General features: G+C 38.6%; 1 protein-coding gene across 2 annotated transcripts in view; it reads left to right on the top strand.

Moving 5' to 3' along the window:
- The window catches only part of fam184ab (family with sequence similarity 184 member Ab), an 86,102-nt gene that overhangs the window by 20,460 nt on the left and 49,176 nt on the right, over positions 1-16,466 (top strand). For both annotated transcript variants that reach the window (XM_057352970.1, XM_057352971.1), the window contains exons 2-6: positions 5,103-5,534; positions 6,335-6,757; positions 9,349-9,484; positions 11,131-11,312; positions 13,603-13,788. In XM_057352970.1, the coding sequence (XP_057208953.1) occupies positions 5,103-5,534; positions 6,335-6,757; positions 9,349-9,484; positions 11,131-11,312; positions 13,603-13,788 (1,359 nt within the window). The remainder of the gene's footprint in view (positions 1-5,102; positions 5,535-6,334; positions 6,758-9,348; positions 9,485-11,130; positions 11,313-13,602; positions 13,789-16,466) is intronic.

Here is a 16,466-nt window from a genome sequence, read left to right as displayed (position 1 = left end):
ATAGCATAGCAAACCTCTCACCCCCGGTGTCACCGGTACACGTCGATTAACCGGTGGGAAAATTTCGCCGCAACATCCCTAGCGGTGCCCATTCATTTGCATGGGTTTTGTGTCTATACAATAGAAGTGAATGGGTACCGCCATTGTTCAGTTACCAACATTCTTTAAAATATCTTCTTTTGTGTTCTGCATATAAGAAAGTTGATCACTTTAAGAAGCGACAACCACCTTTGTAATTAGTAAAAACCCGCTTAACCATACAAGTCACAACATCTGGGTTTGCTGCTGGCAGCAGACATTTGTACCCCAGAAAATTTAAGCAACAAAACCCTGTTTGAGCCTTTAATTATAATTAATATAAACAGTATAGAAGAAAGTCTTCAGCACCAAGTTGTTCTTATCCAAGTTTTCATGCCATGTCGTTCTTATTCAGCTCTTTTAATTACCTCTCATTTAAGGTGTGCTGTGCGTTTGCCATGCATATAATTACACTAATTATCCCTCAACGTCATTAGAACTTATTTCCTAACTCAATGCATATTCATAAGTATGCATATAATAGACCGATATCTTTGGACCCATGTGCCAGAGAGAACAGAATCAACTGTGATTTTCAAAAGGATTTTTTCAAAAAAGCTTGTGAAACAGACTGATTGACGCTAAACAATAAGCCCCTCTGTCGCTCTGAGGTGATCTGGACCAATTCACAGACATTCTTTACACGCTGATCAATATGGTGTTCTCTCCACGCCACTGCAAATGGCTGTAATTATCATTATCACGGTCTTGGTCGTATTGACTGATGGTAGAACAGTTGTAATGAATCTCGAACCGTACGACGTGATTAAAATTTCCCAGTATTGTGGGAGTTGGTGGATTTTGGCATATTCCAGTTCTGAGTGGGCAGAAATCTCATTGACTGCCAAATGGACACATTCATGACAAAAAATTGAGCCAGTGCGGTTGGTTAGCTGCTGAAAAAACTATAGAACCCCTCCCAAAACACAATCGAAAATTTAGTGGATTTTATGGTTATAATGGAAATTGTGTTGGTTTTAATGGAAACTTTAATGGTGTCTACTGGTATGTGATGTATTCTATTGGTGGGATGTCTTATTGAAATACTGCCCAAAACACTACAAAAAAGAACTTTGTAATGGTTTCAATGGAAAAAGATCATTCATAATGGTATTTTAATGGAAACCATTGGAATTTCTGTGATGGTTTCTATTTAATTTCTATATTGTTGTTTTTAGCAGGGTTGCTATCAATTGTCAAAGCATCCTACAGTACGTGTCTAAGACAGAAATAGGCCCTTATAAGTGATCCACATTTTTCTTTATGCCCTTCGGTTTAATTATAGTTAAACGTAGAAACCATGTTTTTTGGCAGATTAATTACCATTTCTATGACCAGTTTTACTACAGACACCATGGTTAAATTATGGTTATTGTGGTAAGACCATAGTAAATTTGGGACTGTTGTGATATTACTATAAATACAATGGTTGCTATGGTTAACACCATGATTTATTTTCGTAAGTGTGGTTTCTAATGATTCTTCTGAATAATAATTTTAATTTGCTAAAAATTGTGTCCTGTCATTACATTACAATGAAGCGCATTACATTACTTCATTACATTGAAGGTATACTTTACCCCCCCAAAAAAATTCTTTCATCGTTGATTCACTTTCAAACCTGTATGACTTTCTTTCATCCTCAGAGCACAAAAGAAGATATTTTGAAGAACGTTGGTAAGCAAATATTACGGACCCCCATTGACTTCAATTGTTTCCACAAAACCACATGTCATGTACAGGTTTTGAATGACATGAAGGTGAAAAAATGATGTCAGAATTTTAATTTTTGTGTGGAACTATACTTTTAAGTAACATTGTAAATTTTTGTTTGGCTGTCAATGTTTCATCGTTGATCAGCTGGGAAAAATCGTCCTTAAAGTGATTCCAACCTTTCTCTGTATTCTTCAAATGTATCACTTGCGGCAACGTAAATGCAACAAGTCACTAGAAAATGTTGAGTTTGAGACGACAGATTTTTTTCTCACTGCAGTGCATTCTGGGATTGTGTTATCCGCAAAATGTATGTGATGGTGCCTCAGATTTTGGTCAAAACAAGCTATCATATGTACAACTTTTCTGTCAGCGTTTTTAAGAGTCCTGCTGTCAAAAAAACATAGCCTCACAGTAGTTTGTTTGGACACAAACATGTTGACTGTAGCATTTATTCACATCATGCCATGTGTCACTGTTAGTATTGTTAGTACCTTAACATAACTATGGAAATGGGTAGACCGTTCCAGAAGTATTTTTCTCACCATCAGTCAGTCTGAGTGTTTAACGTCCTGGATATAAAGTGAAGGCTGGCACTCTGCCTCCTGAATTTTGATGTGCTCTTCCACAGCATCTTCCATTTCGCCAGCAGCCTTGCAGGAGTGTGTTTTTTCCTCCCTCTGTAGATGCTGCACGGGTAGATTGCTAGCGTTATTCTTCACACGTCGTACCATGAAGAGTTCTTCCAGATGCATGATGCATGCAGAGGGTGTGAATGCGGCTTCTTGAACTACAAGCTAAAGTTGGCAAGAAAATGGAACCGGAGAGAACAAAACTCTTGTGTTAGGATCACAATCGGAATTAATGTTTCGGTACCGATAAGGTGGAGACGAGAGCTGGAGGGCTGTTTAAACAGATTGTAAAGATGTTCATGCATTAAAGGTGATTCCACAACAGATACGACACCCCTTTACACATCGCTCGGCTTGGGCTCCGGGAATAGAGATACATTGACTGATAGAGAGCAAACACAGTCTAGTGCCGAAGACATTTTTCTTCTCCACGGTTGCTCTTATCATTGTTTTTTGTGTCTTGTGAACAGTGTGATGAAAGAGAACTGGACAGTAATGTGGTAATGTGCTCCGTGGTCGATCCTGGAGGAGATCTGGCTGTATGTGATGAGAGTAGCACATGTGTCTTAGGGCGTTTTCAGATTTGCGTTCGTCTTACGTCATCAAAAATGTGCACTGCGCATGACAGAAAACAGAACACGGATCAATATATTGTGTTTTCTACTCGGGTTCGGTAGCCAGGTGCGCACCCGGGTTCGCTTGACAGCTTTTACATTAGCGATTTTTCATGCGAACTGCGCCCCGTTCCGAACTAAACTTCAAGTGTGAAAGCCACCTTAGAGCTGAGTCCCAGTTTTTTACAGTTATGGAGATAACTCTATTGTCGTTCTCAGGTGGCCGGGCCGGCTCTCACCTAATCAGATGTCTAGACAATTATGGAAATGAAATGGAAGACACACAAAGCGTGAGGATTGGAGCCGAAGGTCACTTTGTGTCCCAATAATAAACCGTGGGAATAGTTTTGGTCCAGAGCTATGAGAGCTGTTTATGTGGTGTTTTATGGTTTTGTTGTATAATAAATAATAATAATAAAACTTCTGATCTAAAGTTGTAGGGCTTTTTTTTATGAAGGCAATCTCAGACCCATTGCTGAAGACTTTCGTGTTCTCTCCTTGGAAACGGAGGGAATTAAAAATTCAAACGTGTCTGAGAACGTTCTCTGGTTTTTCTGCCCGTGTTTGACTGTTTGCGATAAGCTTCTTAAACAAAAACAGTGGATTAGCAAATACGTTCGTGCAATAAAAACAAATAAATAATCTTTTAGGAGTGGTGGTTTTTAACAGCATGGAAAGTGCTGACTGAAACGACTACATTCAACAAACTATAATATTGTACGTGGTAAAACAGGCCTATCAGCATGGACAAAACAATGCAAGATAAAATGCGATAAAGGGATAGTTTGTCAAAAATGAATGTTTGGTCATTGTTTTCTCACCCGTGTCGTTCAAACACTCTCTAACTTTCTATACCTTTTGGAACTAAATTATAAAAAAAATTATTTTGGTGGTTTTCTGTTTACGATAAGAGTGAATGGGAATCCTCATCACAAGCTTCAAGAAGACACAAAAACTGAAACTCCACACGTCTCGTGCAGCATATTTCAAGTGTCTTGAAATATTGGTGTTGGAAAAATAAAATATAATCTGTTATTTGATGACGTATTTGATGCCGCTCGTCGGTTGGCGCGTGGGTGCCGTGCTTTTCCGGGAGAATTGCCCAATAAAAGGAATAGGATCCCTGTTACGAAACAGGGATCGAGACTTTTAAAAAACTTTCCACAACAAGTTGGAGTGCTGGGGGAGCGTATCAAGCACAGAAATACTATGTAATACGCCCAACTCGTTTTTTAATAAGTTGACCATGTTAAGCGTGAGAAGCCGGCACGTTCAGCAGTGTAAAGAAGTCAGAATGCATGACATAGCGTGTTTGTATTTAAATACGGATTCATAGCTAAATTTTGTTGAATTTTATATTTATTGCAGTGTCTTGCAGTGCAATTTGGAATTGATTTCATCATTCTGTGTTTCCTTTAAATCAAACCCATAACCTTAATGTAGTTAGCGTCATGTTTATCCGGTTAAGTTACAGGAACTCCTTTAACATTGTTGAAATAAACACTGAAATCCATCAATATTTTAAGATTTGTTTTACTATTTGTATGAAACTCATGTGTTGCCTAATGTAAAATCTGGCTCTGGAGTACAACCAGTTGAGAGCCACTAAGATAATGCTAATTTAAAATGCAGATTATAATACAAATAGAAAGCTTGTCTGAATTTCCTTCTATTCTGTAATGTGAAAATAATTTCCCAAAATTAGATTATAGAAAAAGCTTGTAGTTATCACGTTTTCTATATTTGCACTGGACGGAAATCTAAAAGCCTGAACATCAAAGCTAGCTCATGTTTGTCCATCCCTTGTGTGACTTTACATATATAATGCATTAAGCACAAATGCCCTGTATCAGCAAAATACTATTTACTTAATAGTGCTTGTCTTGGAAAAAGTTTTTCAAGCTTTTAATCAATGATGTAAGTCATACTCACTGAGGAAACATGGGTCCCTTTCCCTAGATGTGTCTAGATTGATGTACCTCATGAGATTATCCTCTTTGACGTAGCATCGTTTTACCACTTTTCAACGTCGATCTCACAATTCTCCATCTTCTCTGACCTCTAGGTGATCTACGCCCTCAACACCAAGAACGACGAGCACGAAGCAGCTATCCAGACCTTGAAGGAGGCCCACGAGGAGGAGGTGCAGCAGATCCTGTCGGATACGCGGGAGAAGATCATGCAGTACAAAAGCAAGATCAGCGACGAGATGGACCTGAAGCGTCGCATTCAGTCCCTGGAGGAGTCCATGGAACTTCACGATCGAATGAAGAAGCAGGCGCTGACAGAGTTTGAGACGTACCGTCAGCGGGTAGAGGACATGCAGCTGTGTACGGAGGCGCAGCACACGCAGCGCGTAGTCACCATGTCGCGTGAGGTGGAGGAAATGCGACGCTCTTTCGAGGAGAAGCTGCGCTCTTTCGGACAATTGCAAGCGCAGTTTGAACAAGAGAAACGACAGGCTCTGGAGGAGCTGCGTTCTGCCCATCGACAAGAGGTGTGTGGAGCTTAAACCTTAATAATCACCTTAAAAATGATTCATTTGTAGGTTGTATGACGCTTGTGTAATACATTTGTGGGGTTGAAACCAACAAAACTTTGGTTGGCCGGGTCAGAACTTTGACCTCTAGGCTACACTGCTAAAAAAGACCCCATGAAATCATTATTTGAGTTTAATGATTTGTAGCCTATAAGCATTATTTATTGTTTATTTCTACCTCTAAAAATACTCTAATTAGGTCTATCACGATATCCAAATTTCTCTTCATGGTTATCGCAGCCAAAGGAGGCACGGTGGCGATATTATCACAATATCTTCTTTAAATAAATGATGCTATCAGTCAAATTTTTTAATCACTCAGTCTTTCATTTTGTTTGTGTTTTGTCTTTTATTTGGTCATGAATTAAAATACAAGTGCACAGAAGTAGAGAAAGAGTTTGCAACCATAGTGACTCTTTAAAATTCTTAAATGTGTAGAATACGATATCGTGGTTTTTAGTATCACGGTTATTAACAATATCAGTATGCTGTGACACCCCTGTACTCCTAAAATGGTTCAAATGTGCAGTAAAACATTTTTGCATGATATGACAGATGCTGCCAAACGCAGTACTCCAAACTACAAATGTTTTTTTTTTTTATGTACAGTCTTTCTCTTCCAAGAAAACTAACCAAAAATATCGATGAATCATCTTGCATTTTCAAAACAAAATACACTGACATACTGAATAAAACGGCCCTTGTCAAGCAATCGTGTTGTGCAAACAAAAGCGAATAAATAACTGTGGCTTTTGCAGATCCAAGAACTTCTTCGTTCACACCAAAGCCAGAATGCCCACTACAGCAAAGACCAGGAGAAGCTGGGACAGCTTCATAAAGCCGAGGTGGACTCACTGAGCGAGAGGGTGGAGGAACTGAAACAGGACAAGAAGCGTCTGGTGGAGGAGTACGAGGCCAAGCTCAATAAAGCCCAGGCTTTCTACGAACGTGAACTGGAGGCCATGAAGCGCACTCAACAGATGACCGCCGAGAACCTGCTGGCCTGGAAGAAGACGGAGGCGGAGCTGAGGAAGGAGTTTCAGGCGCAGGAAGCGGCGCTGCAGAAGACGCTGGGAAAGCTGCGCAGCGAGCTGAAGCGCGTGCAGGACGAGGCCAGAGAGAGCAGAGAGAAATCGCACAAACTGCAGGCCTCGCTCATCACAGCAGAGAATAACATTAAGGTAAATGCCCCTGGACAGCGGGTAATGTGCATTTTCACATACAGATTTAGATTTTTTTTTTGTTTTGTACAGTTTTATGCTGTCTGATTGTTGCTGAACGCTCAGAAGACGACGTGTGTCACATTGCAGTAGTAAAACGGGTTTTAAATCCTTTCGTGTTGACTTCAAAAAGTTCACATGTGTGCCAAAAGCACATTTGTAAACACATGTTGGAACAAATTCAGGATTTTGCTTTTGTCCTGAACACATCAGGCCTTTCAGCTCTTTGAGGATCAAAAGGCACATAGAAAGAAAATTCAAATATAGTGGCTCACATTCTGAGCTCTGTGTTGTTTTTAAGAAAGAAAGAAAGAAAGAAAGAAAGAAAGAAAGAAAGAAAGAAAGAAAGAAAGAAAGAAAGAAAGAAAGAAAGAAAGAAAGAAAGAAAGAAACAATACCGCCACGGCATCGAAATGTAGGACACTACCGAGTGTTATTTATGAGTGTAATCATAAAAATACAAGCTTGATTTATGATTTGCTAGTTCAAAGGACAAAATTGTGGCTAAACGAATAGCGCGTCTTGCAGCTTCTCTCTTTTATGACAGATTAATGCTTGTTTTATAGGAATATGCTAGGCTTGTACCTTGAGCTCAACACACACACTCAGAGCAGATCTTTAATGGAATCGATCTTGAGCCACTTTGACATTTTCAGACTCCAGCTCATACCGATCTGCTTCCCCGGTGACTTTACTAGTCAGTTTTTGTTAAACACGCTGATCAAATGTTGACCCGCTGAGGTCGGAGATGTTTGAATGCCCGTGTCACATCACATGGAGATTTTATTGTAGGGGGAAGTCAAGAGGTGGCAAATAATCGTTGATATGCTTTCCTAAATATCTGGGGTCAGTCTACAAGCACAGTGTTGCAAATCAGACACGGTCCAATCAAAAGCCACTTAGACAGACAGACGGATGGATGGATGGACGAATAAAAACTTTTTTTCTCCTCTTGTAAGTAGGGTTGGGAATCGTTTCAATTTTATCGATTCCGATTCCAATTCCAATTCTGCTTATCGATTTCGATTCTTATCGATTCCCAGTTTCGATTCCACAGTTGAAGTAAAACATTCAGATATCAACCTGTATGGTCATTTAGCCTGCTTATTGACTTGTTTGCAAAATATATTTATATATTTATGAGCACCGTTTTGTGTATATTTACACATAGAAACACACCTTTTCTGATTTATTACAATTTGTATTATCATAGTTGAACTACATCGTGGTTAAACTACAGTTACTATAATGCAACTATGGTTAATTTGTGATTCCTGTGCTTTAATGCAAATTCTATAGCTAAACTATGCTTACTATAGTAAAAAATATCGATAATTTTCATAAGGGCTTTTATTGAGATATCAGCAGATCATGCAACGCATGTACTTTTCTGAAAATATGCACACAGGAATTGATAAGAGGAATTCAAATTTTAAGTATCCGATTCCTATTCATTTCGATTCCGATCCGATTCCTAGCCTTTCGATTCCGATCCGATTCCTAGTCTTTCGATTCCGATTCCAAATTGGAATTGATTTTCGATTCCCAACCCTACTTGTAAGCAATGTATTTTCGATACATACTCTGAAATGCATTTGGCTGTTTACTTCTCCCTCATCAACCACGAACCTCAATGTGCATTATTTCATGAATATTAAATGTCTTAGTGCATATTTAACATTCAGTGTTGCCGTAAAGAATGTAATGACCGAAGACTGTCGACATCCTAATGAAATACACTGGGGTGAATTCATTAGGATTGAATTGTGTCCACTAATAGCATTATTAGCACATGCTATCTGCATCCTTTTAGAGCCCGATTCAGGAATTATGCAAAGCATGTAAACAAACACTTACAAAATCTGTGCTGAATACAACCTTGCTTGTCAGAGCACTAGGCTGTTTAAAGATTACCAGATTGTCTATTTTTTCAGTTTTATCGTAATTTTATTAACATTTTGAATATAATAAATCAAATTATGAAATTTTATATTTATTTTTTGCTTTAAGTTTTATTTGCTCTGCTTTAAGTCTCCCCAACCGGAAACTGCCTAGGGTTCTTCCTATGAAACGCGGAAGTCACGCATGCATAGAGCCCCTTAACTCGTTTGAATCATTGGCTCATAAGAATTGAGGGAGCATGCATGTCGGCAACAGTGAAAAGCTCTTTAATAAAGTAACGCTGGAAATAGATAACAAAGGTGAAAGAGAGAGAGAAATATAATGTGTGCGTGCACAATTAATGAGGATGAATTTGAGAGTAGAGGAGATTGAATGAGAAGACGGTGAGTGGAATAAAAATGGAAAAGCGACAAAGAGAGGGAAAAGCAGACAAAGGAAAGCTCTTAAATATAGAGATAGCACTCTATAACATCACACAAAGCCGAGACGGCCTGTAAATCCACTAAATCATCTTAGTAAACAGGTTTGTGTGAGGATTAAGTTTAAAGGTAGAGATAAAGAATAGAAAATAACATTAGCCTGGTATGAATGAATTGAAAGTCTGCAAGATGTTCTTACTAAACAAGAAATGTGTATGTTTTTGTGTGCAGGAGCAGCATAAACAATTAGAGGAGGTGACCAAGAACACAGAGATCGTGGAGATCCGGCAGAGAGAGGCCGAGTGTGAGCTGGAGGCGTCCAGAGACCGAGTCCAACAGCAGGCAACTGAGATCCTCCTGAAAGCCAGTGAGATATCTGCAAACCTTTCCATAACCTCTGAACAGGATTTTCTTAATTCATGTTTTACTTTCTGCAAAAGCTACTAATCCATGACCTGTGTGTGCAGCATTAACGTGCAGTGTTTCTGTCGTCATAGCAACGTGGATTGAAATGTGAAAATGTACCGGTTTGATCATCATGTGTTTGGAAACACATACAACCTTTGTTCTTTTGTTTTTTTTAAATCAGAATGTCCAAGTTTCTCTGGAGACTTGCTATTTAGAAATAAAGAGGTAAAAACAGCCCCGTTAAGCTCATGCAGCGCTGTTAGGTAAAGGTTAACTAGATATATGCGTTAAATCGGCTGGTTCTAGTTTCAGCAACCATTCGTGTTGACAGAGAAGTTTGTGAGTGACAGATCTCCTCCTGGTATCCCAGCAACAGCAGGTGTGTGTCTGCGCTCATCACCCAGATTCTGGAATGTTCCCTGAGGGAGGCAGAACCCAGCTGGGCCCGTGACACCTAAATGCCAAACACAGTTCTTCTCTTTTATCTGGGTGAAATAACAGAAGTGCGAGGAATTACAGTAGAAACTACAGTAATGAATTAAAGATTAGGGGTGGGAATGTGGAGGTAATATGCGATGTGATATTACAGTATATTGGTATTGTGCAATGTTTGTGTTTGCCGCGTAGGCGATTAAAAATCATGAATTCCTCTTGATCAGATATCAGGGTACCAGTAACTATTCGGATCGTTCTCACGAAACCACTGAAACATCATGGCAGTTAAGATTTTGTTTATCAAACATATAATTCGCTAACACAAAAAAAATCATAATAAAGATAATTGTGTTCTCTAACTTGGACAAAAAATAATTTTGACATCGGAATTAATTATTTATTAATTATTTATATATCATTAATTATTATGCATGTATTTTATTGCTTTTTCTGCTGAAATTCACACTACCGTAACGTGTCCCGATTTGTCTGAGTGCATTATACAGTATGTTGCAATTTAAATAGAGTAAAATGAAAACATTCTGAAAAAAAACTATTGGATGTTCTACTAGATGTTCTCAAATGACAAAACAATGATTGACAGAATATTCGTGTATAATAAAAATGAAGAAAAAGTTGATGAATTTTAGTCCATGACTAAAATTCTCTTTCCCCATAACATTTTTAAAAGACTCCTTGAACACACCAAATATATTTACATTACGTTTGATTTTATGTGAAGAAACACATCTGCCAGTACCTTTCAAATGGCTAAAAGGTTAACAGGTTTACTTTATATTTTTCTAGTTAAAAACCTAATATTCTCTTGTCATGCTGTGGACACAACTTTTTAAATTCTCCTTACCGTTACAGGTAATTTTCGGCATTAAAAAAAAGTATAATTTTCTATTAAAATATAATTCATTAATGTCTTATTATGTATGATTAATAAAAACTTGCTTATGCATGATGGCTTCTCTTTTTTTTTGCAAAACATGCTATGGGATGAGAATTTTTAAAGCCTTTTTTTGTAAAAAAAAAAAAATGTGTTCAAATTTGTGTTAAACTTAGTAAAAGTTTGGAAATGAATGCCTTTAAGCATGTTTTTAAGAAAATCATGTTTGACATCTTAAAAACCAAGATTTTTTGTCTGTTGTGTCTGTTGTTCAGGTCAGATCGGAAGCCTGCAGGCCACACAGATGAACCACGAGGCCGTCATACGGGATCTTGAATCCGAAAAGTCCCGACTGAAAGACAAGGTATTACGTCTGGAGGAAGAACGAGGGTCTTTGCAAAATAAATGCCAGACGCTGGATGACAGACAGAGACAGCAGCTCGTCTCCCTAGAGAAGGTAGGGATGCAATTTTACCGAATTGTGCACCTGCACGCAGAGTTTTTCTTTCCAATGGAGGCAAAACAAAACAAGTGTTTAAAGACATGACAGACAGAATATACAGTACATTTTGCAGCATGGGGTCTTGACTTGGGGTGTGTTAGCAGAACAACACCAGTTTACAGAATTCTTGTGATACTTCACCCAAAAATTATTCATCATTTACTCACCTTCGAGTTGTTCCAAATGTGTATAAATTTCTATGTTCTAATGAACACAGAGAAAGATATTTGGAATAATGCTTATAACCAAACTTATACCATCTTTTTTTTTGTTCTGTTGAACACAAAAGAAGACATTTCTAAGAATGTATAGGACAGCAAACAGTTCTGGGGCACTCTTGACTCCCATTGTTATTTTCCTACCAGGGTAGTCAATGGATTTTGAGATATGTTTGGTTATAAGCATTGTTTCAGATATATGTCTCTGTGTTCATCAGAAAAAAGAAATGTATACACATTTGGAACAACTCGAAGGTGAGTAAATGATGACAGCATTTACATTTTTGGGTGAAGTATCCCTTTAATAGCTAAAGCATCAGTTCCTCTGAGACATCATTACCTTGTGCTTAAAGCATATACAAGCCCATCTCCCGTGTTAAACACTAGCTGTTCCACTGGCCATTATCAGAACAAAATGCAGCCCTCCGCATATTTAATTCAAAAGACCCACGGTCTTCGCCGAAGGATGCTCGAGAGCTCAGAAATTATGACTCTTTTGTGGACAGTTGCTTAGATTTGAATAGGAATTGTATTTTTTATTCCGGCATTTATATTTTTTATTCCAAGGATGGCATGGCTATTTGCTTCACATGGGGTTTTCATAAATGCATCTGTTTCAGCAGGCTTTTTCGCTGTCCTGTTGTATTTAGGTTTTGTTTCATTATTAATGCGCTGAGAGCTCCCAATAAACAGGAAATGTCTTGTTTTTTGCCTCCCAAAATATTCCTCTCAGCAGTTTTAGAAACAGACTTTTGCTAACTTTAAAATAAGCCTTTTTGTAAGAAAAGAAAAAGCTGGAATGTGGTGCAATGAGTAATCATAGTATAACCATGGTATTTTTCGTGAATCCGCGGTTATACAAATGGTTATCAGTACGCCAAAAAACATACTAATGCTACACTTTTCCTTTAGTAAAACCATAGTGTGACGAGGGAGGCGTGACGAGAGCCGTGGGAGGAGGAAGCGACTCGTCACGCCTCCCTCGTCACACATAGTTATTTTTTGTGTGGAGTTATATTGGCTGTTTTTCTGTTGCTATGCCCTGGGGTAACTTCTTTTAAAGAAGTCTCACATTAAGCTTTCTCTCGGTCTCTCTTTCGCCCACATCACAGTTGAGACGTTTCTTAGCAAAGTAGCCTTGAGTTAGATGTTACCGTGGCAACGCTCAACAAATAGAGCCGGAAAGCATTGTGGAGAAATCTGCTCTGCCGACGCTTCTGCTGCTCTTATTAATGAGAACTGAAATCCATTTCAGGCGGCTGGTTTGCAGTCTCGATGTAAAATATTAGGGGAATTAAAGGTGTTTTCGACGTTGTCCATTTAGTATTTAGGGCTATCACATTATTAGATTTTCACTCCACGATTATTTTGGCCATAGGAAATTACGATAAGAGTTTTATTGCGATATCTATTTTATTGTGGCATCTGAATGCTAACAGTCAAATTCATCTTTACTTCTTATTTTTTCTATTGTCTATTTCTGGCCAGTAAATCTAACTGAAAATACAGGTGTAGAGAGGCAGTTTGCAACTTTGTGGCTTAAAAGAAAAAATGGGGTGCAAAACCAAAACCTGCAATACGGTTTCAGTGCAACGATACAAACAAACGTCACATGGCCCAAACTTAACTTCCGGGTAAAACTCTGCAAAGAAACAATAACTGTTGAATACTTTTAATGTAATTAATACAATTAATATACAATAAAACATTCACTTAAATTAATACTCATTTAAATTAAATATACAATAAATTGCTCTATCATGAAATTAATCATTATAAATAGCACAGTTATGTCAGTGCCTGTTTTGTAACTCTTATTTTGCTGAATGTCCACATGAATGTGAATATTGCCCGTTTTTTAAAGCCAGTTTTTGCAGCTTAGCTTTCGTAAATGTTCTTATTAGACTGTGAGGAGGCTTGGTAGGCTATTTTCCAAGTTATCCTTGTGCAGTCATGGCACAATATTCCTTATATTGCAGTCGACTTCTACTAAATATTTATCTTTCATTGTTTTTGCTTCCCAACAGTCTCTTCGGGAGGAAAAACAGAACTACGAGAAGGAGCTGATGAACCTCCGTGCCAAATACGACGAGGACACGGCTCACTTTAAGGACACCCACAGCCGGGCGTTGGAAGAGCTCGCACGGAAACACCGGGTGGCTTTGGAGAACACCCAGAGCATCGCGGAGAAAGAGAAGAACAGACTGCTGTCCGTAAGTGAAATCGGCCGTCACACATACATGCTGTCAGCCCGTGTTCACAAGCATCTTTTAAAGAGCTCTCAGCACTGTCCTGTTGAGAATGAGTGCGTTTCACTCACTACGTTCAATCTGAAGAGTACTGTATCACGCTGTCTAGCGTCTGTCATCAGGTGCCACCCTTAAAAGAACAGGGAGTACCTATGAGAGCCGGTGAAGGATGTCATGTCATTCAAAACCTTAATGACTCTTTCTTCTGTGGAACACAAAAGAAGATATTTTGAGAAATGTCTCAGTTAATTTGCACTCAATTATTGTCCAAAGAGAATGCAACATAGAGAGTTTGTATGGCATTTGAAAAGGTTCTCCTATGTAATCAGGTTATAAAACCCTTCTTGGATTTATTTTGCTCGTATTTTTTTACGTGTGTGTATATGAGAGAGAGAGAGAGAGAGAGAGAGAGAGAGAGAGAGAGAGAGAAATGGGCAGGTGCAGCAGCTCTATGGGGTTTGGTAGAAAGGAAGAGTGCAACACACAGCTTGCTGCCTTCGCCTCATTAGGCAGAACAGTAAAAATTGGTCTCCCACACTCTCTCACCTCCTTTCCTACACCCTGAATCCACCCCGCCTTCTCTGACCGGCTCAAGGTGTCCCATGCGTGTCCTTTATTGATTCACCTTGCTCTTTACGCTCCCATAGAAAACAATAAAAGACTGAACATGACCCACATGGTGTCTGCAGACATTTTTTTTGTCTAGATTTTGCGAAAAAAACCTATTAAATCTATTGAATAAAGAGTATATGTATATTTACACACGCATGCACACACACATATATACACAGCTGCAGAAACAATTAAGAGACCATTCCTATTGTATTTGCATTTGAAGAGTTGGGTTCAAAAATGAGATAACTCCGTTTTTAAAATATATTTTTTATTTAATTATGTTTGTTTTTTTATTATGTTATCATGTTTTTATTGTGTTTTATTGTGTTAGTTAGCTGTATTTTTTTGTTATTATGGCTTGAATAAAACACAACAACTGCAGTTTGATTGATATTAATTGGAATGCACAATAAAAAAAACATGATTTTTGAAAAATAAAATCATGTTTTATCTAATTTTGGAACCAAACTCTTCATTTCTAGATGTATTGTGGCCATTCCAGTCCAGTGTCTGTTGAATTTCGACAAAATCAAACCCTGAGGAGTGACAGTCCTTCAGAAAGTCTTTCAACAACTTTGTGAAAGACTGACAGCATGACAAGACACACGAAAACTGTGATAAAAATCCAGGTTATCGCATAAAAAAATATTTTTTGAACTTTTCCTTAAATACATGTACAAATATTACTGTTGTATTGCTTAAAAGTGAATACGAACTTGTTTTCTTTGCAGTATTTGAGGTCTGAAAAAATACAGAGCATCTTCTTTTATTTTCATTTTCTGCAATTGAAATTTGGGAGAAATAATGTTAGTAGTTCACAAAATGAAACAAAAATTATAATTTTACCTCAACTCATAGCCTACCTACGAAAAGTAAATTCAGAAAAACGAATTTTAAAATGGTCTCTTAATTTTTCCCATGGCTGTATATATAACATTAAATTGAATAACAAAAAATGTGTAAACGTTTTAAAAGCATAAAAAGTTTTGTCATTAATTGTTTAAAATTTTGAAATGAGCTAAAACATTTATTAAGCAAATGCTCGTAATGACGCTCGTGATGGCTGTAGTCTTCCGCTCGTAACCCCGTGACACAAAGTGAGACCGTAACTGTTATCTCCCTAATCGGTGGAGACGGGCGACAAAATGGCAAACATCATGACTAAACCGTCTGTTTTGATTTCGCGAGCTGATAACATATGAAGCGAAAGCACACAAATCTGCGCTGGATTGACTCAGTCAGAACACAATCTGTCAGCCTCCCCAAACCAGGCAGCTGCCAGCAGGCCGACCCGTCCATCTCCCAACTGATCACCAATGCTTCATCTTTTTGTTATTATAAATCACACAACAGATCGGTGGCTAAACGTGGACGACCATTTGCATGAGCGAGTTGTATTGTTTTTGTCTTTAGAGAGAGATTGGGACACTTTTTGGGACTTGCATATCCCCTGAATGTATTCCCGTCCTCAGATTCCACCTCTCTAAAACCACTCTGCTCCTCCCTTATCTGCTTCCGTCAAACCTGTACCACCCTTCGCAGCGAACCTTTGTGCAGGTGGACGTCCCTGGCGAGGCCGCGGCTTCAAATGGTTAATCTCATTACAGCGGAACGGCTTTGGGCTTATCTCGCCGGCACCGTAGCGTCCGCCGCTCTCAGAAATGGAAATACGGTCTAAAAATGTAAGCTCAGATGAATAATCAATGAGAGTCGCCTTCATTAGACCGTGCCGCTGACTCACGGCCTGCTAAAGAAACGGCGTGACGAACGATGCTCGAAGCTCTTCCACTCTCCTCTCCCACGTTCCTCCTTTTTCTTTATCTTTCGCAAAGCACTGATAGTTTGTAATGTGTCCAAAGCACTCTTGGGATGAAAGACTCTTATTTAGGAAAGCTTTAGATTGAGCCGCTGAAGACATCATCTCACCCAGAGTACGATGTGTGTTCTAGATTTCGTGGGAGGGAGATCACAACAGGAGATTTATTTTATTTGACGTGGATGACTGCGTGGAGCCAATTTTAGCCTTC

Source organism: Triplophysa rosa, linkage group LG15, assembly GCF_024868665.1.
Source record: "Triplophysa rosa linkage group LG15, Trosa_1v2, whole genome shotgun sequence".
NCBI lineage: Eukaryota > Metazoa > Chordata > Actinopteri > Cypriniformes > Nemacheilidae > Triplophysa > Triplophysa rosa.
The sequence above is the reverse complement of the archived record's forward strand: the minus strand, read 5'-3'. Positions and strand labels throughout refer to the sequence as shown.